The sequence below is a fragment of the Anas platyrhynchos genome, chromosome 22, assembly GCF_047663525.1.
Source record: "Anas platyrhynchos isolate ZD024472 breed Pekin duck chromosome 22, IASCAAS_PekinDuck_T2T, whole genome shotgun sequence".
NCBI lineage: Eukaryota > Metazoa > Chordata > Aves > Anseriformes > Anatidae > Anas > Anas platyrhynchos.
Genome location: NC_092608.1, coordinates 4,511,948 through 4,536,767, shown reverse-complemented (window position 1 = coordinate 4,536,767; position 24,820 = coordinate 4,511,948). Strand labels below are relative to the sequence as shown.

The 24,820-nt window shown below is 41.3% G+C and overlaps 3 protein-coding genes across 16 annotated transcripts in view; all 3 read right to left on the bottom strand.

Annotated features, from left to right (window-relative positions):
- Positions 1-2,041: 2,041 nt before the first annotated feature.
- Positions 2,042-5,439, bottom strand: CENPS (centromere protein S). Its single transcript, XM_027443207.3, has 5 exons — positions 5,288-5,439; positions 4,864-4,987; positions 4,480-4,513; positions 3,786-3,852; positions 2,042-2,652 (listed from the first exon to the last, which is right to left on the bottom strand). Exons 1-5 carry the CDS (start codon positions 5,384-5,386, stop codon positions 2,497-2,499), a joined length of 480 nt encoding a protein of 159 aa, XP_027299008.2. The 5' UTR covers positions 5,387-5,439; the 3' UTR covers positions 2,042-2,496.
- Positions 5,440-6,419: 980 nt separating this feature from the next.
- Positions 6,420-18,039, bottom strand: PGD (phosphogluconate dehydrogenase). Its single transcript, XM_027443206.3, has 13 exons — positions 17,903-18,039; positions 17,599-17,674; positions 17,045-17,224; positions 16,847-16,912; positions 15,534-15,652; positions 14,066-14,135; positions 13,559-13,693; positions 12,700-12,889; positions 10,093-10,223; positions 9,704-9,837; positions 9,270-9,369; positions 7,664-7,786; positions 6,420-6,709 (listed from the first exon to the last, which is right to left on the bottom strand). Exons 1-13 carry the CDS (start codon positions 17,908-17,910, stop codon positions 6,590-6,592), a joined length of 1,452 nt encoding a protein of 483 aa, XP_027299007.1. The 5' UTR covers positions 17,911-18,039; the 3' UTR covers positions 6,420-6,589.
- A 788-nt stretch (positions 18,040-18,827) lies between these two features.
- KIF1B (kinesin family member 1B) overlaps positions 18,828-24,820 on the bottom strand; it is a 95,501-nt gene continuing 89,508 nt past the window's right edge. For 13 of the 14 annotated variants that reach the window (XM_038166745.2, XM_038166749.2, XM_038166747.2 and 10 more), the window contains 2 exons: positions 24,308-24,426; positions 18,828-23,512 (listed from right to left, as the gene is read on the bottom strand). In XM_038166745.2, coding sequence (XP_038022673.1) covers positions 23,470-23,512; positions 24,308-24,426 — 162 coding nt within the window. In that variant the 3' untranslated portion in view covers positions 18,828-23,469. The remainder of the gene's footprint in view (positions 23,513-24,307; positions 24,427-24,820) is intronic. The other variant, XM_038166746.2, reaches the window with a different exon arrangement.

The following is a 24,820-nucleotide window of genomic DNA, read 5'->3' as shown; positions in this document are numbered from 1 at the left end:
ACTTTTCCATATATCTGAAATAACAGCATAATTACTTCAATCCTACATGTATTACAAACATTTTAACTACTTCAGGAGAACCCTGAGATGGCAGTCACAGAGACCATGCTGATACTACCTGTAGAAGGCAGTGATGGTCCTTTCAATCTAGCCTTAAGAAAAAAGAGGATTTTCATTTCTGCTTTTTTTCTGTTATCAAGTTTAGAGCTCTTCAGATGCCTGTAAATTACTAAATGCTGCAGTTCTTACGCTACAGAATTCAAATTATCAACTAGATGTAGCACAGTATAATTTTAATTGTTACTCTTAATTGTTCTGTTCTACTAACAACAAAAACAGATTTTCATAAGCTGATGGGAGCTGCAGTTAAACTCTATCCTAAAGCTGAGCTGAAGTAATCTCGAGTATTATCTGCGAAGAGCACATACACAGTACTTAGCTCTCTTTAAAACTCTATTATAGTCAACATCCTTCAAATGTCTCTGTGACAAATGAGAAGCGATTAGCTAATAGGCTAACAGACTCCAGTGCTATACCTCATCCTCTAATTTCTATGAAAAATCCTTTTATAATAGTCAAGTTTATGTACTGCTTCTTGGATCTCTTTCAATAGTGCAATCAATCAAACAAAGCTGAAAACTCCTAAAACATCTCCATTAATGGGATTTTTAAACCTAACAGTTCAATTATCCTTATAAATTGATTTTTTTTAGGGTAGATTTTATTATAGATCTTTAGATCATTACATTCCAAAAGTCAGCTCAGAGCTAGAATTTCCTGTCAGTGATAACAAAATAACCTCTGCCAGATCTAATGTTTCCACAGCAAACAAACACAAGACTTTTCAGTAAACCATCTCTAGCTTTCAGCCAGCATCTTCTGCATTCTGCAGTGAAATATGTGTATGTGTTCAGACAGGAAGTGACAGATTTCAGACAAGGACTACAGAACTGTCTCTCCTTCAGTGAGAAGTGGGTAAGAGCAAAAAACAATACTGGGTTTTTGTCCTGGGTTATTACTCTTTTAGTCAGTAGAATAAGTTTTCTAAATAAATCAGTAGAAAAGTTTTCTAAAGTAGAGTAAGTTTTCTAAAAGCCCATCTCATCCCTGGAACTGGAGCAGTTTGGGACAAGGAAACAGGAGGGTGTTTAGAAGTGTGATTGTGAAAAACGTCCCGTATAGATCCAGAGGGAGAGATTCGTGCCTCTTTTTTTTTTTTTTTCCTGCACTGCAATGCTTGGTTTTATTTGATCAATACCGAATAGTTACAGCCTACAAAAAGCCTGTTTTTTCTCCCCATCCACCACTGTTTGATAGCTCAAACACAGAGCAAGAATAAAAGGCAGCACATGTAAGGAGCCCAGAATATTACTTTTCTCCCATGTGCCAGGTACAAATGAATGACCCTAGTCCAGAAATAGTACTGTTCTTTCAAGAGAGAATGATTTTAAACAAGAAGCAAAGCTATACCTAGAAGTTTTTCAGGGCAATTAGAGTTATCCTGTAATCATGGTGTAGTATTTAAGGGCTGAGAAGAGAATTACTGAAATGAAAACCTGATAATTTCAAACATGTTTTTGGGAAATTTCCCTAAGCTGCCTCCTTCAGGACAGAACAACTGGCATCAAAGAAGTATTTGTCTGATGGGTCAAGAGCAAGGGAAAACCAGCAATCAAGTCTTTTTGTCTCTTACTGCACATTTTAGACTACCCTGGGCAAGCATCCTCCTGCTCTATAAACTTTCTCATACCACAGTTTTTTAAGCAGCCTTCTCCTCCTTTCATTTCACTATATCTAGTACCTTATGTCTTAAGGCTGGACTAAATGATCTTTGAGGTCTTTTCCTACCTTAATGATTCTATGATTCTTAAAATCTGCTTCTACAGAACTAACATTTGGTAAGTCTGTACCAGGCCAGCAGAGGGCAATGGTGATATATTTCTGAACACCACTGGGGGGGGGCATATTCCATAAAATTCAGAAGTGTCATGCAACCAATTGAAAGTGATTATTGCATAACAACAATATCACAGTAGAAAAATTACACAAAATATGCTTTAATTGTCAAGAGAACAAGTAATATGGCTAATAAAAAGAAAATATAATACCTTAAAAAAAAAAAAAAAAAAAAAAAGAAATGGAAATGAGAAAGAGATCAATTAGTAGAAAAACTAAGTTTTTGCATGGAGGGAGTTGCACATACTGAGGCCTTATGCTCAGTGGGAATGCTTTCCTTTAAACCCTTTCAGTAAAGGATTTTCTTTTAAATAACAGTAAGATAATGTTTAATGAGTAATTAAGGCATTTTGGCTGTATACATTGCTGAATTCTGACAGCCTTTTCAGTTTTGGAACAAAAAATACAACTAATCATGTTCACCTAAAAAGGTAAAGACTTGTTACTGTTGCTAACCTGCAAGGGCAATCCCTGGTATGCTAACTTTGGTCTTCTAGGATAGTAAGAGAAAACGACCAGAGAAGTTACTTGAAAGGTAAATCATGCCATGCTGGAGTCTTCACTTTCAGACACTGGTGCTTCATGTTCCTCCGAATTTCTCCCTCCCTTAGCTGCACTGGATTTCTTTTTCTTCTTCTCCTTTTGTTCCATGGTATTTGATGTGAGTTCTTCACTCTTCTGTGTGATGTACTTTAGCTGAGAAAATAAACTAATCAGTAACCTAATGAAGAACTTTGTTCATGTATCTTAAAATAAATTAACTGGGCAAACTCTTCTTACAAAAAATAAGCAAGTCACCCCCAAAAAAGTGACATGTACCAATCCCTTTTAATTCTTGCACAAAGCCCTCAGTCTCAGTTGGATAGTCTCAGATACTGCAGTGCCCTAGCAAAAGTAGGATTTACAAATCTACATGTATCTTGCATCCATCACTAGAACTAAGACAGCAACATTAACAGTTACTTGGAGTTTGCTGATCAGAGTACTGAAACATTGTCAGATTCCTCTGCACCTGCTAGACATGACTCGCAATAGTTAAGAACAAAAAATTCAGCTCCAGTATTTATTATGCCTTCTCACAGTAGGTTCATGTTGCATATTTCAAATCACACAGAGAGAAGGGGAAAAAACACACAAAATTAAAATTAGCATTCAAAGCATTCTTCAAATGAGGTGTATTCATTTGCACAGACATTCTGTTTTTGAAAAGAAGCATCTGTTTATAATGTAGAACCTTGAAAAAAACTTGACAAGCAAAGGTAAGCCTCCTTCTGGATTCTACAGCATACTGAACACAATTTTGGTTGTTACCAATTATTAGATACTGACAAGAGCATCCTCCTTGTGAAGGTATTGCCCTCTTCTTCATGTAAGCATTCACACATATGCCTTAAAACGAGTCAATTTAAGTCCACCAAAGTTTATATAGGTCAGAACATACGAGAATACAGTAATGTGAATAATCCCTGAATTAATGTTAAGAGACTCAGCATATCGACATGGACACAAGCTGTTCCTGACCTTAGGCTAAAACAAAGTAATACAACATCAGCAAAAAAAAATAGTGTTTCTTTGTTGTATTTTTGTACTTGAAACCTCAGCAGCTCTGATGCAACCTGAACATTGTTGCTTGAGCTACAATCAGATCTGTGTTCCCACAGTGAAGAAAGAAATTAAATCATTGAATAATGCCCATCTATCATCCACAAATCATTTAAATTGCTTAAGCAATAGTTATTTAATCATTTATACCCTCCATTCAGATGCTCTTTGAAATTAATCAATTGGTTTGAGAAGAGTGTTGAGACAGAAAATACAGTGAATCTCACCAAAGAATTGCTCCTTCTAGTCAAAAGCTTCACATCTTCTGTAGTGACTGTGCTTCGTTTTGCATGCCTGCATATAATTAAAAAACACCCCTTGATGTGTTTGCCAACACCAGCTGTAAAAGGTCATAGAGCATGTAATACAGACTCTTAACCAGTGCAGCTTAATAGGGACCCAGCAACCAACAATGACAATCTTTTCCAACAACAACATAGAAAAACCTTTTTTCAAGTGTGCATGTGTACATCTAAATACTCACACTTATGTGTAGAAAGAGTAGAATTTAGCAGAGATTATCTGACACTGTTGCTGGCTCCTACTTCCCAGTAAGTTACTGAGTTGGTTTTGACTCAGAGCACCAAACAGAGTCCTTAAAACATTCCCTTACCTCCTTGGAGCAACTAGATGAATCACAGGCATGGTAGCAAGCATCTGTCACTCCCAAACCATTCAGCACCACTACACATCAATGAATTTGACAATTTTATGTGGCCATTAGTCTAAACAATCACTTGTACCACACAAATTGGCTTCAAAGATGAGGAAGAAGCTGTAGCAGCATACTTATTTCCTAACTTCACAGCCGCTATTTAATCAGTCAACAGAACCCTTTAAAACTTGAGTTACAAGACACGTTTTAAAGATTATGCAGTTATCTGAGCTGCTTTTGCAGTGATCAAGTGTCCTACTACCTACCTGGCAAACATTTCGAGGTCTCTTGCAAAGTTTTCTGGAGAAAAAACAGACACCATGGATTTTAAAATACTGTCTCTGATTAGGAAGAGATAAGTAATACAGAAAAACAAAGGTGCAGCTGCAAATTGTCAATGTAAGTTTGAAGAAGTAATCATAATTCGTTGTGTGTCACTGTTGCAGGTGGCCCATAAAATTACTTCGTATACATTTAAATGCTTTTTTGCAGGTCTGAAAAACAGAATTACAACTTCTCGCACTTCTAAAATCGTGACGCAAGAAGCGATACATCCCTGACAGCGGGTTTAACGGCTGTTTTTTTGTAAAGCACCCGCTCTCCAGCCCGCCCGTGCCGTTGTGCAGGTAATTAGGACACAAGGGAGGTACCACACTGCCTGAAGGTGATCTCGGCGATGGCGGCGATGGCCTGCTTGCTGAACCGCATGCCCTTGTCCTCGGCGACGTCCTGGCACAGGCAGCCGGCCGTGTAGTGCACCGCAGCCCGCAGCCTCTGGAAGGTCAGACCGACAGGTCAGCTCCCCGCAGACCCACAGCCGATCTCTCGCGGAAATCACGAATTGTGTTGTAAAGAAGCAGCCGTGCGGTCGCACAGCCCCCAGCCCACCCCGAAACCCCCTCAGCTCCTCAGTGCCCCCACACGCTCCCGCCCCGGCTCCATCTTGTCCCGGGGGGCCCCCTCCGGTGGTGCTGCGGCCGGTTCTGTTTCGAGAGGAGCGGGCATCAGGGGAAAACGGCGGTGAAGGAGGAGAAAGAGGAGGAGGATGCTGAGGCAGCCCCGGCCTCACCGTACCTGTTCGAGCAGCACCCGCTGCTCGTCGCCCGCCGCCTCCATGGCCGGCCCGGGCGCGGTTTCCCGCCCAGCGCGGAGGCGGGGCCGCGCCGCCGCCATGTCAGGCCCCTCCCGGCCGCTGAGGGGAGCCCCAGCCCCAGCCGCCTCTTGTCCCTCTGCTTTAACACCCTGGCACAGCTGTGGCTACATTTCACTACAGAAAATTATAATACAAGGTTTCTACACCACACGTTAGGGCAAACTACTAAAATATTCACGACGCTTCAGTTATGGCTACTGCCTGCAGCGTCACCCAGGTGTTCCATGGTATCCCTTCACTTTACAACACAATCTGCAACAAGTTGCTTTAAGTTGAAGCCTATCTTTTGTTAATCATACTGATATTCCACTGATAACTCTGTTAAGTAGCTGTCTCAGTAAACACCGAGCAAAAAATTAATACAGCGAACAGCTCGCAGCACACGCTTTAACACCTGATAGGTTCTGTGATATAAAGGTACAAGCACCCAGGTGAATTTTCAGTCATCTAAAGATGATATCCTCTTCCTTCAAAGCCATCAAGTAAACAGAGACAATTTTGCATGCTTCCACAGGTATTTTTAATTGGACCAAGGAGGAGGAAGTAAAAAAAAGCAGGAAGGTTTGGTAAAATGGCAGCTAAGCCGTCATTTTTAAGCTAGGAACATAAAGATAGCATAAACTAGGAACTGCAGCTGAACAGAGATTTGTTTGGTGACAGGAATACCAGTCTTGACACCCTTGATTTGTATTGAATTTTCTCCGTGACCCATCCCACCCTACGCCCTTTCACTGAAAGCAAACACAGCTCACCGTGTGCAGGTAACACCCAGGAATCAATCTTTAAGAACCAAGCCACTGCCTGTTCCAAATAAACAATCAGAGAAAAAAGCCCTTTACCTCCCTGGAATCTTGTGCAGTGTTACTGTGTTCACTGTCTGCCACTCTCCACTTCAGCAATTATTGAAATGCAGGCTTTTCTATCTCGATTCCTATGTGTTTATGCACTATAATACAATAAAAATATTAGCACATTAAAATGTATTCTATGAAACACCGCACAAAGACATTTTAGCCAGTTTTGGCCAGCAGCAGAGTAAAGAAAGTATCTTGATACATTTATAAGCAGGTTTATTTAGCTCTCTTATATGATATATGAAATATATCCACAAGTTATTACAAAAGTGTGCAAACACAAGTTCTAGCACAGTACAGTAAAAAGGGGTGTTCAAGGAGGTACATCTGAGATCTACAGTATCTTGTCTTCAAAAGGAAATGTTTCCATTAGACGTTGTAGGCAGAAGAAGACACATTTCCTCCATGGCCTGTCCAGTTAGTATGGATAAATGCACCTGGCTTCGATAATAATTCATATGTATGTGCACCAAAGTAATCACGCTGAGCCTAGAAAAAGAACAAAAACAAAGTAAAAAGACACGTGAATATCACAGTCATACAACTACTAGAAACTGCACTTACTGAGACTTGAGTATATGAATCAATAAATAAGATCCAACTCTGATACTGTAACATTCATACTTTCTCATTATTAAGAAAAACTACAATGAAACATTTATTAATACTAGCAATTAAGAGTTCCATAGAACAAGTGCATTATTTTATTCTGCATACTAATCTAAAAGACAAGCACATACATCCAAAAATCCAAAGATACATACTTTTTTTATATAGCATTTTGATCCAAAGGCATTGTAATGGAACAAACTCTCCTTTGGAAAAGAGGTATTGTCTGTGTTTAATTGAGCGCCCCTTTAATCAATTATCATTTATGTAGTACATGACAAAAATTACATTTAACTTTTAATCTTTGATCAAGAACAAATGCTACTTCTGGAAGAAACAAAGGAAAGTTGGCAAGAGAAAGTAGCCTTAAGCTGTCCTTATGTGACATGCAACCACATATATGGATAAAAGGGGTTAGGGTACTTCATCAAGGAAGACCACCAAGGACCCCCAAAAAAAGGAAAGGCCTGAACAGGAACCAAGAAAAAAGATATCACATACTTACACAACTGTCTTTCCTGGCTGTATGAGAACTGGCTTATGACACACTGGGTAAAGGATACGTTTTTTTAAACAACTGTATTATCACCTCTAGTTCACAGAATACTAACATATGCTGGGCACTCTCATACCCCTACCTCTGATGTTCTATGACCAGACATTTCATAGTGTTTTTCTGTCTTGAATTTAAGGTTTCAAAAGCAATCTATGCCTATATTTTTATAATGGTGGAGTATGAGATACTGCTATCATGGTCCTTAGATCAGTACTTAAACAGCAACATGATGATATTTCAGTAAATAGATGATATACCACGTTATTTCAGGCACCTACCTGAACCAGGTTAGCTGGTAGCATTTCATGTCTGTATCCATCATAAAAAGAAAGTGCGGTAGTGAAGCAGGGCATAGGAATACCAATCTGGACTCCGGTACTAATTACACGTCGCCAGGAGTCCTGAAGGAGGGGAGAGAATATTAACAAAAAAACAACTTATCCATGCCTGCTCAAACGCATACGCAGGCACACAAACTATTCTAGTATAATAGCATATGCTATTTCACATTATAATAAAGTCTACATCTGAACAAATGCAGTGGTATATTCTTGATTTTACATAAAGAAGGTTGATCCAAAATAGGAGCAAGTAAGACAGAGTTAGCAAACAGGAAAATAAAAGTGCAGGTATACAATTTACATGCAGTCAAACAACTCAAGTAATGATGCTGTTCTTTCACAAAAATATCATCTGTGCATCCCAAAAGCATGAACACAGTTGCAAAAATACTGAACAAACATTGAGACATTTTCAGGACATCTAATCGAGCACACACAGTACAAGAACTTGCACAAGGGCATAAGAGGTCAGCACATTGCTTCATACAGACACGTGGATAATCATTATTTCATCTGTATATCTGATTTAGTAACCTGCATGGAATATTCAGATTCAATAAAAAGGATTATTAATGATAACATATGACTGCTTTATTTGCCAGATAATGTGGTTTAGTTCTGCCTGTCATCTCCTGTTCGAAGCACAACACTGTTTGGACAGACCTAAATCTAATGAATAGGGTGTCTGGAACGCTGTTATTTTGGTGCTACTGCAAGCAACAGTAACAGATCAGAGCTTTATACTTTGTACCACTGAAATCCAAGTGCATAGTACCAACAAGATACCTGGCAGAGTATTCATACAGGCTAGACATTTTTTTCCTGACACTGTGGTTCTAGTGAATTGTTATATTCTGGCTTAAGGCTCTTCCGTAATGGTAAAATGGAAACCTTTAGTTTCTAATGGTAGCTTGGCTAGTGTTAAGGAGAAGAACCATGACACAAGGACTAAATGTTCATTTGGTTCTGTATTATCTTGATGTTCACAGCATAAATATACATTGCAACATTATGTAAGACCTTGGTTTGCAGCATGATATATCTGAATGATGATTAATAAAGTGATGCAAAAGCTTTTCTGTGTTTAGCGCTAACATTTTCCAACTTTTTGGTGAATGCGAGGCAAGAGGCATTTGTAGGTATTTTTGAAGGACAGGTCACTAACCCTGGTGTCTGGCAAAATTCTAATTTGGATCTCAGTATAGCTCACCTCATCATACTAACCCACTTGTGCAATTTCAACCAGCTCCAACTGTACAGTTTATTTCCCATCCTGATATTTTAAGAGTAGTATGGTCTATTAAAAAAGAATACCTTGAAACCATCATGATTAATTCCTGCTCACGTGAGTACAGATGCACAAAAGCAGTCGTAAATAGCTTAAGGATTGGTTAGAGATCTTTGGGATTAAGGATGCTATTTAAATAGGTTTCAAAGATATTCTTTTTAACTTTTCAATTTTCAGTGTAAATATACTTGTGAAGGAAACAAGCTGAAGAAGTTATACTGCTGTTTTTATGCCTTTTCTTCCTTGGAAACTCACCTGACATTTTTCAACAGCTGTCTTAAAGAAATCATCCAACAGCAAATTCTGGAGCTCAGGGTTTCGATCAAAAGCATCTTTGATTTTTCCCAGGAACACACTAGGCAGAAACATGTAAAGCAGGAATCAAATTTCATATCTTTCTACAGTGGCCCAGAATCCAAAAATTACAGTGCCAAGATTTGACTCAGCTAGAGTGATTCCAAACATCAGGAAAGATTAAAAGAAAACAAAGATCAACAGCGGCTAAGCCACCAGAAAACTGGTGTCATCTGGTAATCTCTAATGCTGACTAGAAAAACCTGGTGTCTTATCAGCTAATTAACTCCGTGGATTTCCCAAGAAGATCTCCAGACTTCTCAGGTTAGCACTGCATAAAGAAAATTGCCTTCTCTTCTCCCCTCAATAACTAAATTACAATTCATCTCAATTACCTTCTGATGATGCAGCCTCCCCTCCACATCAGTGCAATGCCACCATAATTCAGTGTCCAACCAAATTCTTTGGCTGCTTGTCTCAGCAGCATGAAGCCTTGGGCATACGAGATAATCTTGGACGCATACAGTGCCTAAAAAAAAAAAAAAACGCATATTCAAAGAGAACTCCGACAGAGCTGAACAAGAAACTTTATGACTGACATGCTCTATGTAGTCTACCTTTTGCTCTGTGGACACCACTATGCAACCCAAAATGGGATGGCTGAAAGCAGGCAACACTTGTCATGAAAGGCAAACAGAAGAGCTTTTCACCAAGATTTACTGCATCCAAAACTTGCTTTGATCTGCTACTTTAACAGAGCTCTCTGCAAAGCACGACGACTCACCTTGCGTATGTCCTCCAGAAAGGCTTTCTTGTCCCCACTAAACTGAGTCACTTTAGGCCCTTTCAGCAGCTTACTGGCCTGTACTCTCTCTTCCTTGAGGGAAGACAGGCACCGTGCAAACACAGCTTCACCTTTACACAGGGAAGGAAAGGGCAGACAATTAGCAAGTTCAGCATCACCAGTAAGGTCTATTTGAGATACCTAATGCACAGTCAAAGTGCCTCTGTATGATGAGCTACTGCGCAGACAAATGAGAAGTGTACAAATGAATTATTTCAGCTGCATTACTGAGGGCCAAACTGCCAGCCACCACAACCCCTGGTTAAATACTGTCTGATACAGCTTTGAAATGATAAAGGAAAAAAAAAAGTTTTCCACATGAAAATTTAACCTCAGGAACCATCACCAGCTCTTAGGTTTTAGCTGTTTTAATACTTCTCCCTAACCACAGAAAGCAGATAGTCTTGCACAGCAGCACAAGGCTTGTTGACTTCACTAATTCTTGTAACATACCTTGAAGATAAAAAGCTGTTGCATAAATGCCAGCTCACATCAAAACACTAAATGTACTTTGAAATACACACACACAAAATAACCATAACTAGAAACAAGAGTAAACCAGCAAGTTTGAACAAAGATGTTAACTTATGTGAGGAAATAAACTTAACAAATTTGATAGGCCCACAACACTAGGTTCCAGAAACCCACAAGACAGTTTTATAACATCTTTAAGCAGGTTATTAAACATCATTCGCCAGGGCTAAGGAGCTATCCAAGCTGTATCTTCAGCTGCTAAAGAATAAGCCTGAATGCCAATCTCTTGATCTGATTCCTAATCATGCTGCTTTAAGTTGTACTTATTTGCAATTGAAAACAGTGTTGGCAAATGAAAAAAAAAAAATCATCTTTTCCAGTGTCTGATAGAAGGAAAGTAATTAAGGCTTTTATAGCTTTCATACTGAACTTTCCTTCTTCCTTTTAAGTGAGCTGTAAATTACACACACACACAAAAAAAAAGGTGAATGTGTCATGAGTCACATTTTCACAGAATTCTGGACCCTCCCGGCATTAACTGAGCATATCAAAATCAGAGCTGGCTCCTCTCCATTTCAGCAAAAACTTCCTTCTGCAGCTGGGGAGAAGAAGGAGGGGTGCAAATCAGGAAAAAGCAGAGGCAGCATGACGCTGCTTTTACAAGAAGTCTGAGAGTCATGTTTATGCAATAAAACCACATGCACAGCAACTGCCCTAAGAGTGGCCATGTTTGCACAAGGGTTATTACACATACTTCCTTATCTACTGCTCATTACCTAACAGTGCTACCCTGGCACTGCAGAGGATTCATCAAGGAGCGGCTCCTCCACCCTAATCTTTGCGGGAACCCTAAACTAGGGAATACTAATAGCACAAGTGAAAATCTTTGTTTTTCAAGCCTACAACTGAAAGACTATAGCTGCAGTAGAATGCTAAAACCATTTACAAAGCTTGTTTTGTAAAAATATGTTGCTGCAATGCAGTCACATTTCTGTCATAGCTATCATTGCAGTTACTCTCTTTAGCACACTGAATACAGTTTACCTTGTCTTATAATACAGCAGGACATGGGAAGGGAAAAGGAGGTAGAGAAAGCATAAACAATAAAGCCAGTCTGAGAGCAAAGAATCTTTGGAGATTATCTTTCTTACTCAAAAGGAAAGTCCACATGGGACCTGTGCTAAGAGCACTCTAAACATGTTGCAGATCTATTACAACTCAGGTGTCACAACTCTGAGGCCAGGCTGGATAAAAGGGCAGGTAACTACTAGGTATGGATGTGAACAGGTAAATTCTCACACACTTTAGGGATACAATCTAAAGTAATTACAAAATACATTCCTATCATCTTAGTTTGGCTTTCAGTGAGTGGCTGTATTAGCCACAAAACAAAACCCAGCACCATTCCACAGTGTATAAAGAAACACCACAACCAACTGCCATGAGGAAAAACAGCAGTCACCACTACAGGGTAGCAGTTTGCCACTGTTTGTAAAAATGACTGTGCTCCTCAACCCATAAATGGTCCAGCCGTTGTGTTTTTGTCTAGTTATAGTGAAACACACAAAAAGGAGAAGGAAATGCTTCAATAGATATCTGAAAAAGAAGTACTTATCGAGCAGTGTGCAAGCAACAAGGTTTGGGGTTTCCCTCCCTGCCTTTAAAAAACAAAACAAAACAAAACAAAAAAAAACACTTTCAAGGCTATGATGGGATTGGGAGCTGGAGATAGAGCAGAGGATGACTGAGAGGAATGTTGCCTCAGCGTGACACTGACCTACATTTACCTGTCACTAAGTAATCACCAGCAATGCGAAGATACCACGTACAAAGGTGCAGTAACATTACTACAAACATTTGAGAAACCAGGTAAAAACAGGCTCAGTGAAGAAGAACAAAGTTAACAGCAGTCAAGAGCAGAAAGACTGCAACAGCTACATCTGTAACAGCCTCTTCTGTGGGCCAAGCCCTAGCGTGGAATCTTTCCTGAGATCACTGTGAGTTACCCTGCTCCTCAGTGTGATGTGCTGAGTGCAGGTAGGAAAGACAAGGCTGGATCAAAGACCTGCTTACCTATGAGTGTGACAGGGACTCCATACTCCAGGGCAGAAATTGCTGTCCACTTCCCTGTGCCTTTTTGTCCTGCACTGTCCTTGATCTTTGGGAGGAGGTATTTGCCATCGCTGTCTTTGAATTTGAGAATATTGGCAGTGATTTCAATCAGGAAAGAGTCCAGCTCAGTCTTATTCCATTCCTGAAATACCTGGAAGAGAAGACAAAGTATATGTAGACATACATACATATGCACCAATTTACTATGTATCTAATATATATATATACACACACACTGATTTACTGATACATATATGCATATGGATACATATATATGCTTACAGAAATGGTTCATATCTCAGTTACTGGTTTTTGGTACCTCACCACAGCTACCAATGATTTCTGCACCACTGAAACAGCACTGCTCAGAAGCCCTGCACTGGAAGGACACCCCAGAAACACAGCTGCAGGGCATCCATTTCCAAATGGAAAGGCAGAAGCAGAGCTGGTACTGTTAGCTATCACCACAGGCACTTAGGGCTGAAAGCAGAACTGGCCTTTCAAGATACAACACACTTATCAACTTGCTTCAGGCAAGATTTGCCTGGTTGATTATAAGGCTCAATCTTTTACTAGCTTTCTTTCTGGCTTGAAGTTGCTTTCTGGAGACAAGTCTGCTGCAGATCGGGAGAGTTCAGATAATTTCTATAAACATTGAGGTGTTAAGTGCTTGCTGCTCGCTACCTCATTTGAAGCTCACCTGTCCTTGGCACAAAGCATGTCAGAAATATTAATTTCACTTACTTACAGCAGCTTTAAGTTGCCCTAATCAACAGGGGATACCAAGCCTCAAGGGAAGACACTCAAAACTACAAATCACCTTTGACATCTCATCATGCTCCATGCCCACCACATCTTTCATCAGGTGGTAGGCCTCACAGATCAGCTGCATGTCTCCATACTCAATCCCATTGTGCACCATCTTCACAAAGTGTCCAGCACCCTCATCTCCTACCTGTCAGGAAACATTAAAAAAAGAAATTAAAAATGTCATCAGCAACACTGCCGTCACCATGTCCACAGTTTATTACCTACCTATGGATTTCTTCTGCCTAAGAAAGCTTTATCAGCCAGGTACTGACTGAAAACGCTTTGAGTCTAATCACTGATTCACTTTGCTTCCCTGCCTCATGACCCAGCCATAAAACTTTTTTCTTCCACTGTATTGGATAAGTTATCAGAGTTCAGTTCAGAGTAAATCTGAATTAAATGCAGTCAGCCAGAAAAATCAACATACCAAAGTGGCTACTTTATTAGCATTTTATACATTAGTTTCAGCAACCAAGCTGCCTACACAAGGTAAGGTCAGTATCAAATAAATATTTACCCAGTCACAACAAGGTTCCCCAGATCCCACTTTAGCAGCAATGCTTTGGAATATGGTCTTGATATGGGGCCTGTGGGGAGAAATAATATGGCTCAACAGGTAAGCAGAGGACACAAACACCACAAAAGAAAATCCATCAGTATGATGCATCCTTCTGGAAGGATGGGGCAAGGGCATGCTGACAGGCTGACACACGCAACACACAGCAATGTCAAAAAAAAGTATGCTTTTCCCAGAATTAGACACTGCAAGAAACGGGGACAGCCCATGTCATACACGTAAAGCATTGTGCAGACAAGCTTAGTGTACCTAAAAGAGTCCAAATATCACTTTCTCCATTTTACAGATGGGGAAACCAAGGCAGGTTATGATACAGGCTCATATTTGGAGAGGATCAGTGGCAGAGCTGAAGCAAAGCCAAATTCTGCTCAATAGCTACAAGAAAAATCCAGGGTGATCTGGAGGAGGAGAGGAAGGAGGGAATAAACTCCATGAATGTGAGTCAGGATACAGTAACTTGCATTATGTCAGTAACTAGGAGCTTCTGTGACTATCAGGCTCCCCATTGCATGGTAAATTTCCAAGAGCGCATTACAGAACACCAGGTCTGAAGCAAGCTAAAAAGTGACCACTGGGAAAGGAGCATGGGTGGCACATGGGTTGCAGGTGCAATGAAATAGAGGGGACAAAGTTCAGGAAAGGGTTGCAAATAGAAGCTGTCTTCATAGAGCTTTTTATAGCAAAAAGAAGACCAGGCAGCAGAGATAACTGTTACGTTGTCACTGGCTTTGTGCTGTCAAATTTGAACAGGCTGTTACTGGTGTGAAATGCTAAAGGAAAAGGGCAGGGACTTGAGATTCTAAAGCACTGGTAAAGTCTGGAAAACACCTTTTATTCCTACCTTTACAGAGAGAATGGGCAATCAGGGATAAAGTCAAATATGAACATCACTCTTATGTTAACTTGGGTACAAAAAACTAGGGTAGCAAGGCAGAAATTAAAAAAAAAAAAAAAAAAAAAAATACAATAAACATGTAGTGAAGCCTCCCTTAATAATTCATGTCAATACAGTGACGTATACTGCTGCCCATTTTATGGCTAACAGCTTTCCTAGTGCACAGGGCCCAAAAGGAAAAATCATAATAAAGAAATAAGGATTTTGCCTAAACTAATAAAAAAAAGTACTTTCTCCTTTTCCATACATTTCTACCTCTAGATTTCTGTAGGTATTACTTTCGCCTGTGATTCCCTGAAAGACAAACCTGACCTAGTTTTTCCTGCTATGAAAATCAGCACTGGCGGATGACCCCAGATATGTTGAGAAATCTTGAGCCTTGAGGAAGTAAGATGGCAACATATCTTGTTCTCTCCACACCCATGTCCCTCCTCCTTTCCTCCCTCAGCTTTTAGCATGAACAGAAGACGATTATTGCAGAGCAGTCTGAAGAATATACAAGCAAATGCTTACCAGGCTTCTTTGGCTCCTCCTGGCATGAGTGAAGGGCCATATCGGGCACCCTCCTCTCCACCACTCACACCGCTCCCAACAAATAAGATGCCCTTTTTCATCAGCTCCTTACAACGTCTCTGGAACAAAAAGAGGAGCAACATTAGTTAATTTATTGTAATGCCAGAGTGTTAGAAACAAAGGTTAGCAAATCAGACCTAAATTAAGTTTTCAACTCTGCTTTGAACATGCCAGCAGACAACTTCAGAGAAAGCTTGTACGCCAAAGTGAACGTTAGGAAACTTCCTATTGCTTTGACATGGATCCTTGCAAAAGAGACGTGCCAAAAGAACAAATTCCTTGTAACCACCAGAGAAAAGAGCACCGTACTGAGGCTGGAAAAGGCTCACAATAGTGCCAGGTGATACATGCTGTGTGCAAAGATGTGGAGGAGGCAGATTAGGCCCAAGTTGCTGAGTTCATTATGCAGCAAAGGTGCAATTCTGGACAACTACATAGGAAGCTAATTCCTCTTGAGTGGGAGAGAAACACAGGCTGAGATCTGTAAGTGGAGCTGCAAGCTTGCCAAGTATTAAACCTCATTTAATACCTGTTTTTAACTCTGGCTTGGCCAAGCCACTTATCGAAAAACAGGAACGCAAAAGCAGAAGGGCTAATACCAGTATCCCCTCTAAGATTCAGAAGCACCAATTTCTGTGCAACACTTTCATGTAATCATCCCAGATAGGCTAACGTAACTTCAACAGTTACAGCCTGCTCATATGTAGGCCTTTAAAAAAAAAAAAAAAAAAAAAAAAAAAAGGAGCATTCAACAACCAGACCATTGCTGCTTTCATTACCAAGACAGCCAAACCAGCAGTTCTTTCTTATTGGATCTTCCCACAGTCATGCAGAAGAGAGCAATAACAATACAAATAACAATAACAAATGCAATACTGTTCGTACTACTTCAGAACCTGTATTTCAGGATGTTGTCAGCTCCTAGCACACAAGACCAATTCAATAAATATCCTTAGATTTTCAATTATTCCTTAAGACTGTAACAGGACATTTTCTAAGAGACTTCTCTCTTTAGAAGATGTCAGTAAAAATATCCTTTGATAATTTAGGAAACTTAAAATAAGAAATATACTTGCAGAACAGTCCTTATCTACCGCAACAACTGATTTTTAATACACTGCATGATCTAGTTCTGCAGAGAACTCAACTTGGCCTTTCCTACGGGGAAATGACCAACCGTTCTCATGATCAGAGGAGAAAGAATCATGGGAAGTGTATTTTATTCACCCACTTTGGGCAGAAAGCAGGCTTACCGTGGTATCTCTGTACTCAGAATTCCCACCATCAATTATGATGTCTCCAGTCTCCAGCAATGGCACCTGCCAAAAATAAATCAGCGTTATTTTTTTTGGTCTAAGCTTAAAAATTTATTACTGACAACTAATTGAAATCTTCCAGAGGAAGCTTTTCAAAGAGCCAGAGGGAAGTCGCAGTTAGAACATTTGTCTCACCAGTTTATTGATGAAATCGTCCACCGCGCTTCCAGCCTTCACCAGCAAGATGATGCGCCGGGGCTTCTTCAGCTTCGAGACCATCTCCTCCAGGCTGTGAGCGCCGATCACTTTGGTTCCTTTGGCCTCGTTCGCCAGAAAGTCATCCACTTTGGAAACCGTCCTGTTAAAAGCGCAGACCTGGAGGAACACGTTAATAACACCTTAATAAAAGTGCATTAACAAAAGCTGCCAGCTGAACAGTTACATTAGCTCAGGCTACAAATTGTATAAGTGAGGCCTGGTGGTGTGTGCTCTGTTTCCACCTGAAGGCACCGAGCCTCTAACACGCAGCAAGTCCCTGCAAGCACCTCAGGAACCCATTGCTAAGGGACAAGCCTGGAGCACGCCTCAGCAAAAAGCCGTGCTGAGGGGTAAGCCATGCACCACGGGCTGATTTTTGCTGGAAACGGGTCAAAGCACAGCCGGGGCGACAAGGAAAAGGAAAACCCAGCACCCAGCGGGCTACCACAGGGGGACATAGGGGCTGCGCGGCCGGGCTGCCTTCAGCTCACCACGAAGCCGTGGTCGTTCATGTTGAGGATCAGGTTCTGGCCCATCACGGCCAGGCCGATCAGGGCGATGTCGGCTCTGTGGAGAGGAAGAGGAGAACGCGTCAGGGAGCCGCCGCCGGCAGCGCCCACAGGCAGCACCCGCACCCCGACCCTGCCAGCGCCCAGCCCGGGTCCCCCTGCCCCCACAGCCCCCTCACGACCCCCTCAGCCCCTCAGGGCCCCCCCGGCCCCCTCAGGACCCCCCCGGCCCCTCACGGCCCCCTCAGGACCCCCCCCGGTCCCCGGTGCCCCCCCCCGCCCTCACTCGGCCATGGCGGCGGCGGCAGCGCTCGGGGCTCGGTGCGCGGCTCCCCCCTCCCGCCCCGCTCTCTCAGCGGCACCGAGGGGGCGGGGCGAGGGCAGAGCGCGCCCATTGGGTCCCGCCGCCAGGCCCCGCCCCACTGCCCATGGGCTGAGGGCTGGGGAGGGAGGGAGAAGCCCCGCCCCTTAAAGGGCCAGGCCCCCGTTAAAGGGGCAGCAGGGCTGGGGGGGTTCCTAAAATGGGGGGGGAATGAGGTTGACCCCAGGGGCGTGGGGGAGGCTGGGGGCTGTGATCTTTTTCTCCTCTCATTAAGGAGCAGTAATTAGCTAACCAAGCAGTAATTAGCTAACTGCTGTTGGGAAATCGGCCCCAGCCGCAGCCAGCACCTCAAACACTGGCCGGGAGGGGTCCCAGCCCTGGGGGTGCCACAGCAGGAGCAGCAGCACCACAGCAAAACTGTGTTATAAACACAGGGGGAGCTCCCAGAAAGGACTGCCCAGGACAGCAACCCTGAGGAGGGGGCACTGAGTGGAAGAATGTGACTGTCCGTATGTGACCTCGCGTATTGTGACTGTCCCCAGAGCTGGGACCTCACAAGGGCCGTTTGATTTCACAAATTTCCTGTCATTCTTAGCAGTCACCCCCAGATAAAGTTCAGCATTGGCAGCACTACTACCACGAGTACCACCTTATTTTATCTGTTAATCAAAAAACGTTTTTGAAAGCATCTAAAAGCTACTTAGAAATGCTGTGGAACATACCAAAGGGAAGAGGACGACTAAGGATAGGGACAGTCTCTCACCCTCCTGAAGAACGGGGTCAAATTTCTTTCCACAAGAGCATAAACTTGCTCAGGACAGATTTTTAAAACGATAGAAGAAACTAGTAATGAAATCCTAACAAAAGGAGCACACGTTATACCTGCTAATGCACTTGGTTGTACCTTTATTGTTTCACCTCGTTCACTAACAGTTCAGTGGTGCAAGGTTACCATACACAGTTAGATAATATCTGCATTGCACACCTAAGGCTATACAGCAAATGGATCAGAATTAGTACAAATACATGAACTATATTTACATTTTGTATACTCAAGCTCCAAACATCAGATATTTACAAAATAAAATATGAAAATGAAAATCTGAAATTAATGTACAGTGTTGCTGATGCACTCCTTCGCTGGGATGAAATCAGTTTGCAAAGACATTTGTTCAAGAAGGCCACTTATACAGTGTATACCTTGTATACCTTGTGTACAGAGAGGTTAAACAGGGACATGGGAACTGCAAGAAGAAAAAGGATGTGTTTCAGTGCAACAGCATGTCTAATGTCCAAAGTCAAGAACATTAATCAACTGCACGTGAAGTATGAACAAGCAGAGTGGAAAATTAAGAACTGATCCTGGGAAGTGCTGATCATCCAAGACTCCCTCTGCTTCTACTCCTTGGATTCAGTGTGAGCAAAAGGTAGCTCAGTACTGCTCAGGATCGGGCCACAACTTGGCAACATTAAGAATTCAAGAGTTTTGACCTCCACACCCTCAGTTTTCTGAATACACGTCTGCTCCTGTTAATTTAAAAACTGTTCCAATTGACATTGGACACGACCATCTGGTTAGTGTTGGACTAGTTTAGATTTCAAATACTTAGAGCGCATAAATGGCCTTCTGAACAAAAAAATCTCAGTCCTGTTCTTGAACACCTGATGTTTTTAAACAAGGAAGCACAAAATTAATACATTCCTGCTACATACAGTATAGTTCAGACCACAGATTGGGGTTATTAACCACAATGGAGAGATGCAACGCGCACGTCAGAGACCCATTCTGAAGTACATTCAGCAAACCGTTCCAGAGCAGCATTAGTATCCTTCCTTCGAGCAGCAGGTTAACAACTGCATGTTCAACAAAAACACCACCACAGTATAAACTAACACAAACTGAGGCTGTGTAAGTGTACCAGAAAGATGCAGAGGCAGTATTAGTTGATGGGAGAGTACCAATGGGTGTTATTCCAAAGCTAATCCTCTTTCTTATCTAAGGTGCAATTAATTACAGATGTATAAATATACAATACATTACATAAAATTAAATCCCTGTAAATTAGGTAACAAGCAGCAAAAGGTAAAGTCTTTGCTTTGAAATACCTTGCTAATCAGTAATAAGGACTATCACACACTGGCAAGAAAAAAAAAACTTCTCAGTGGTTTGGAAATAATATTCCCTTCCCTTCTGCATCCCACAATAGAGGAATCTTCTTTTAAAAAGTACTTAAAGTGCATTTCTAAAATACAGTATAGGAGGTTCAGTTTAGTTTTTAAAATATCCAGGAAGCTCCATCAAACATTACAGGGTTTTCATTGGACCAGAAGATAATTTTCTTCTCCCATTCACTGATGAACATAAAAAAACCCAAACCATGGCACAGCTTCACTCCCAGCTCTCTCTAAGAAATGCCTATCAAGTTTGCTACGAGTGTTTATGCTCAATGGGCTGGCAGGCCCACAGCATGATGCCTTGCCTCTAGTGGCTGGTCCTGAGAGCTGTCTGACTCCAGGACATCATAAGCATAACCAAGAGAGGGTTTTTTAATGTCCAGAGAAGGCAGCTTAGCATATTTTTCCCTTCTAAACAGACATTTTTAAGTTGTCAGGCTAAATCAAAAAAGCTTTGAAGTGAATGGAAATCAACTTTTTTTTTTTTTTTTTTGGCTTTGCTCTCCTTTAGAACATTTGGATTTCAGTCATCCAGTTTTAAGTAGGGAAACCAATGTATCAGTACATACCGAAAAACTGTGCCTTCACGTCAGACACAGTAATAGTAATGCCCACTTGAACTTCACGTGAAAATTGATTTTGTCATAGATTATGCAGCTTTAAGAAGTACTGATGTTTAAAAATAGCATCTTGTTCTTCTGATGACCTGGTATCCATACAGACATCAAGTCATCAGAAGCTGCTTGGAGTCTTTAGATATAAGACACTTATGCAACACAGCTGTAACATTTCCAGCTCTGTATAAAGCAAGCATCCGTCTCTTCCTGTTTTCAAAGGAAGATCCCTTAATCGTGTTTCTATCTAATGCTTATTTCTCCTTGTTTCTTTTTCTGGTTTATCCAAAGCAAAGACTTAGCAAACTAGCTTTCTTCTAGTATAAAAAAAAAAAAGATAAAAATTAAAATTTTTATCTCTCAGTGCGTCACATAATACCACCACTTAAATTGCTAGCCCTCCTCAGACTGGTTCCACTTTTATTATATACAGTGGTGGTGGTGGCAGCAACAACTTAGTGCTTAAAATTAACCTAATTCATTCTTAAAACATCTTGACATCGGCTTAGCTCCAGCCTGGGGAGCCCACTCCCAGCTCTAGTGGTCTTACTTATCCACACACTGGAAGTGCATAGCGCCCATTGCATAACAAAGAACTACCATCACTGTATTAAGAGTCACATACAATTAAACAAGACAAAAACAGAAGGAAAAAAAAAACTACTATTATGGGTCCCCAGGACATACACTCACTCTGGGTTCCAGTTCTGAAATAAATCTGAGGTCCATAGGAGACAAGATGAGCACATGATTTAGCTTGAGTACTATCTTGAAATACATAAGGATATGTCCTAGCAAGTGTCAGACTCCATCTCCCTGCTCCTTTTTCCAACCATCCTTTTAAGACGTCCCATTATGCATTGCACTTCATCAAATGAAAAACTCATAAAGCTAAAAAAAAAAAAAGTGCTGAGCTGATGACAGTCCCACATATACTTTTGGCCACAGAACTTCCAAGGCATGGTGAGACCTGGTGATGAGTGACCTGAATCAAAATGACCTTCCTGAGCTGGAGTCACAAAACTATTTTTTTGTTTGTTTGTTTTTCCCTAGATGCGCCTACTGTAATGGTGGAACAAAACCCTTTTATATCTCCCCAAGAGACAGGAACCTCAGGATGAAATTCCTGCACGTTCCCCCAGGATCACAGCTAGCCCTATCAGTGCCCAAGGTAAGTCAAGAAAGTACAGCGTAGCAGTCAAACACAGTAAAAGAAAACAAAGAAAAGCCCCCAACCTCCCTGAAAACCTAACTGAGAAAGATGAGCTCACTTCTCAGGAAGGAAACTCATTTTGCCTTTCTTTCTTGGGACAAGGAGTAAAGCTTTGCCCACAAGGAGAACTTCCATTGTAGGTCAAGAACTACCACCACGCAGCTGATCTCCAAGAAGCCAGATGTTACACCCCACTGACCAGGACCAGAATCTACTTGATCCGTCCTCCAGGAAGGATTATTTCTGAAATTAAAAGTAAGTGGGGAGGGGGGTTAGCTGATGAGAATTGCAGCAGGTAGATTAGAGACATTCAACAGTTATTCCAAACGGAAGTGAAAGTGTCCTGCTGTTCCCTGAAGAATACTGCAAGTGCAAGGTCTAGAAAGCATTTTGTAGGCAGAGGGTACTTTGCCCCATGGACAGACAGGGTGTCAGCTGAATATTACAGGTAGGGGTGTGCATGCATAAAGCAGGCATTTCAGAATAATGCCAAAGAACTGTCTTTCTTAGCAAACCAATTACAAGTGGCAATCTCTTCCAGGAGAGGCGAGGACTGCCGCTACAGTCAACTCCAAAGTCAGAGCTAAAAGCAGAAAGGGGAGATATTGCCCTCCTGTGGTGATCTCCTGAAAACGCTACAGGGAATGACCACACTGGTTCCTCATCTTCAACACTCTTCACCTGTGTAAAATCTGAGGCTGAGCACCTAAAACTTTAGAGAATATATCTAATATTTCAGCGATGCCATTTATTTTTCCCCCAGTTCTGTCCGCTCAGCTCACAGACAAGTACTGTTAACGTTTCCGGGGAAGAGTTAAAGCCAAGCACTGCTTACCTGCACCCCCACAGCAAAAGTTTAAAGGTAGATCACTGCAGCCAGCCCCTCTTGATTTGTTCCCTACCTCTTTCCAGTTTATGTCTTAGTCTGTTGGATCTGGGGAACTCAAAAACTTGCACCAAGTCCAAAATCCAGTCTGCCCAGATAGATTTATCCAACATCAGCTTTCAACAGAGTTTAAATCGGAGGCTGGATCCAGAAAGCCTGAGGAGCTATTGCAGTTCCTGGCTGGGTATTGTCTACATAGAAGGGATAATCTTGCCCTGGCATTAGCACTTTGCCCTGAGGGAACCGATGACTATTGCCAAGTCACAAATTGAATGAAAAACCTGCAGTGCTCCGGACAGACAACAATGGACAGTGGGACAGACACCAAAAGGTCAGTTGGAATGGGAAAACAATTTTAAGATTTTTTTTTTCTTTTTTTTTAGAGTCGTGCATAATCGCTTTTTTTTTTCTTTTCCCTTTTTGTTTGGCCACATGCTACCAGTAGGATTCTCCGCACAAGTGAAAAGAAACAAGGTAGTGTTAGAATATCTAGAAAATGTGATGGAGTTGGGAAGGTAGGGGATGTTAAGCCACAGGATTACATACAAGAGAAACTGTCAAGAATCACAAAGAGAAAATGAGAGGTAACACTTTATCTATCAGAAGGCGAGTTAGGGAGAACAGATGAGAACATTACATGGACTCAGTACTTCAGCTGGCCCGTGCGTCTTCGAGCCAGTTTTGACCTGCACAAGAAAGAAGTAAAAAAGCATTTGTTGAATTCTGAAAGTTTATTTTTCTTCCCTCCCCAGACTTCCTCCTTTTTTTTAGTATCTTTTCATATAGTCCTTACTTCACACATTTATAAAGGAAAACATATCAAGGGCTATAATCTGAAAGACATCTCATTCTTCTGCTGTGCTCCTTTGGAAGGATGCCTGGTTCTATTAAAGGACTGCACTGTTAAGAAACATTTGACACTACAGCAATAGCTTAGTTTCTAATTCTGTCTTTCTTTTTTACTGAAATTAAAAGGTACAGTAGTGAGACCTCTCCAGCAAGCAGGGGATGTCTGTGACTTGTATTAAAGGGAAGGCTTCTGGAGAAGGTCAAAAAAGGAAGGAAACAAGATTTTCTGCTTTAGTCCACAATAAAGAGAATGAAAATGCAGTCCAGAACCATCCGCACATAGGTATTAAGAAATTTTATAATTTTGTAAAATAACAAGGACCTTGAAAGACATTTTGTGGCTTCCAAATGCTTCATTGCATGATGCATACCACACGTATCTAAACTGTATACACATGTTTAGAGTGTCACAAACCAAAGCAACAGCCACTGCATTTCTTGAAATACAGGACTTTTTTTTTTTTAATATATAATTTTTTTGTTGCCCACCCCCCTGGTTCCCCTTCAGGCAAACCATTACGTCAAATTCTTCATAACTATGATTAAATTCTGTGATGAACTATCTGCTTACTTTATAACTTTCTCACTGTCTTTATGCTCTGCAGCTGATCTGCTCAGGAACTGCCTCTTACCTTATCGTGCCAGCAAGAAGTGGGTTGAAGGCGTATAACCAGTCATTCATGTCTTTGTCATTGATGGCCTGGAGCAGGACCCCACGATGCTTTGTGCACACACCAAAGGTGTTGGGTGTCTGGAATATTGAGGACAATTTAAAATAACTAAGTCTAAAGTCACAGAAGTTGATGCATAATTCCTCCCTCAGGAAAAGTGTACTATGTCCAACCTCTAAAAAGATCTAAGGTCTTTCCGTTAAGTTTCACTGGTCATTTCCAGGATGTTACTAGTCAGACAAATGTAACATCACCTCCAAAATACAGTTTTAATTGAAGCAAGAGACGTTAAGGGCAGCTAAGATGGACAAGTAAAGTTAAGTTTGATTCTTTGCAGAATGCTTGCATGTGGGTTTTTTAAAAACAAAACAATAAATAGGGTCATTGGAGCAATACTTGCTCATTGAAAGCAAACAATCCAGCACAGCAGTTAGTTTCAGTCTCCTGTAGAACTACATCCAAATCACAAGAAAC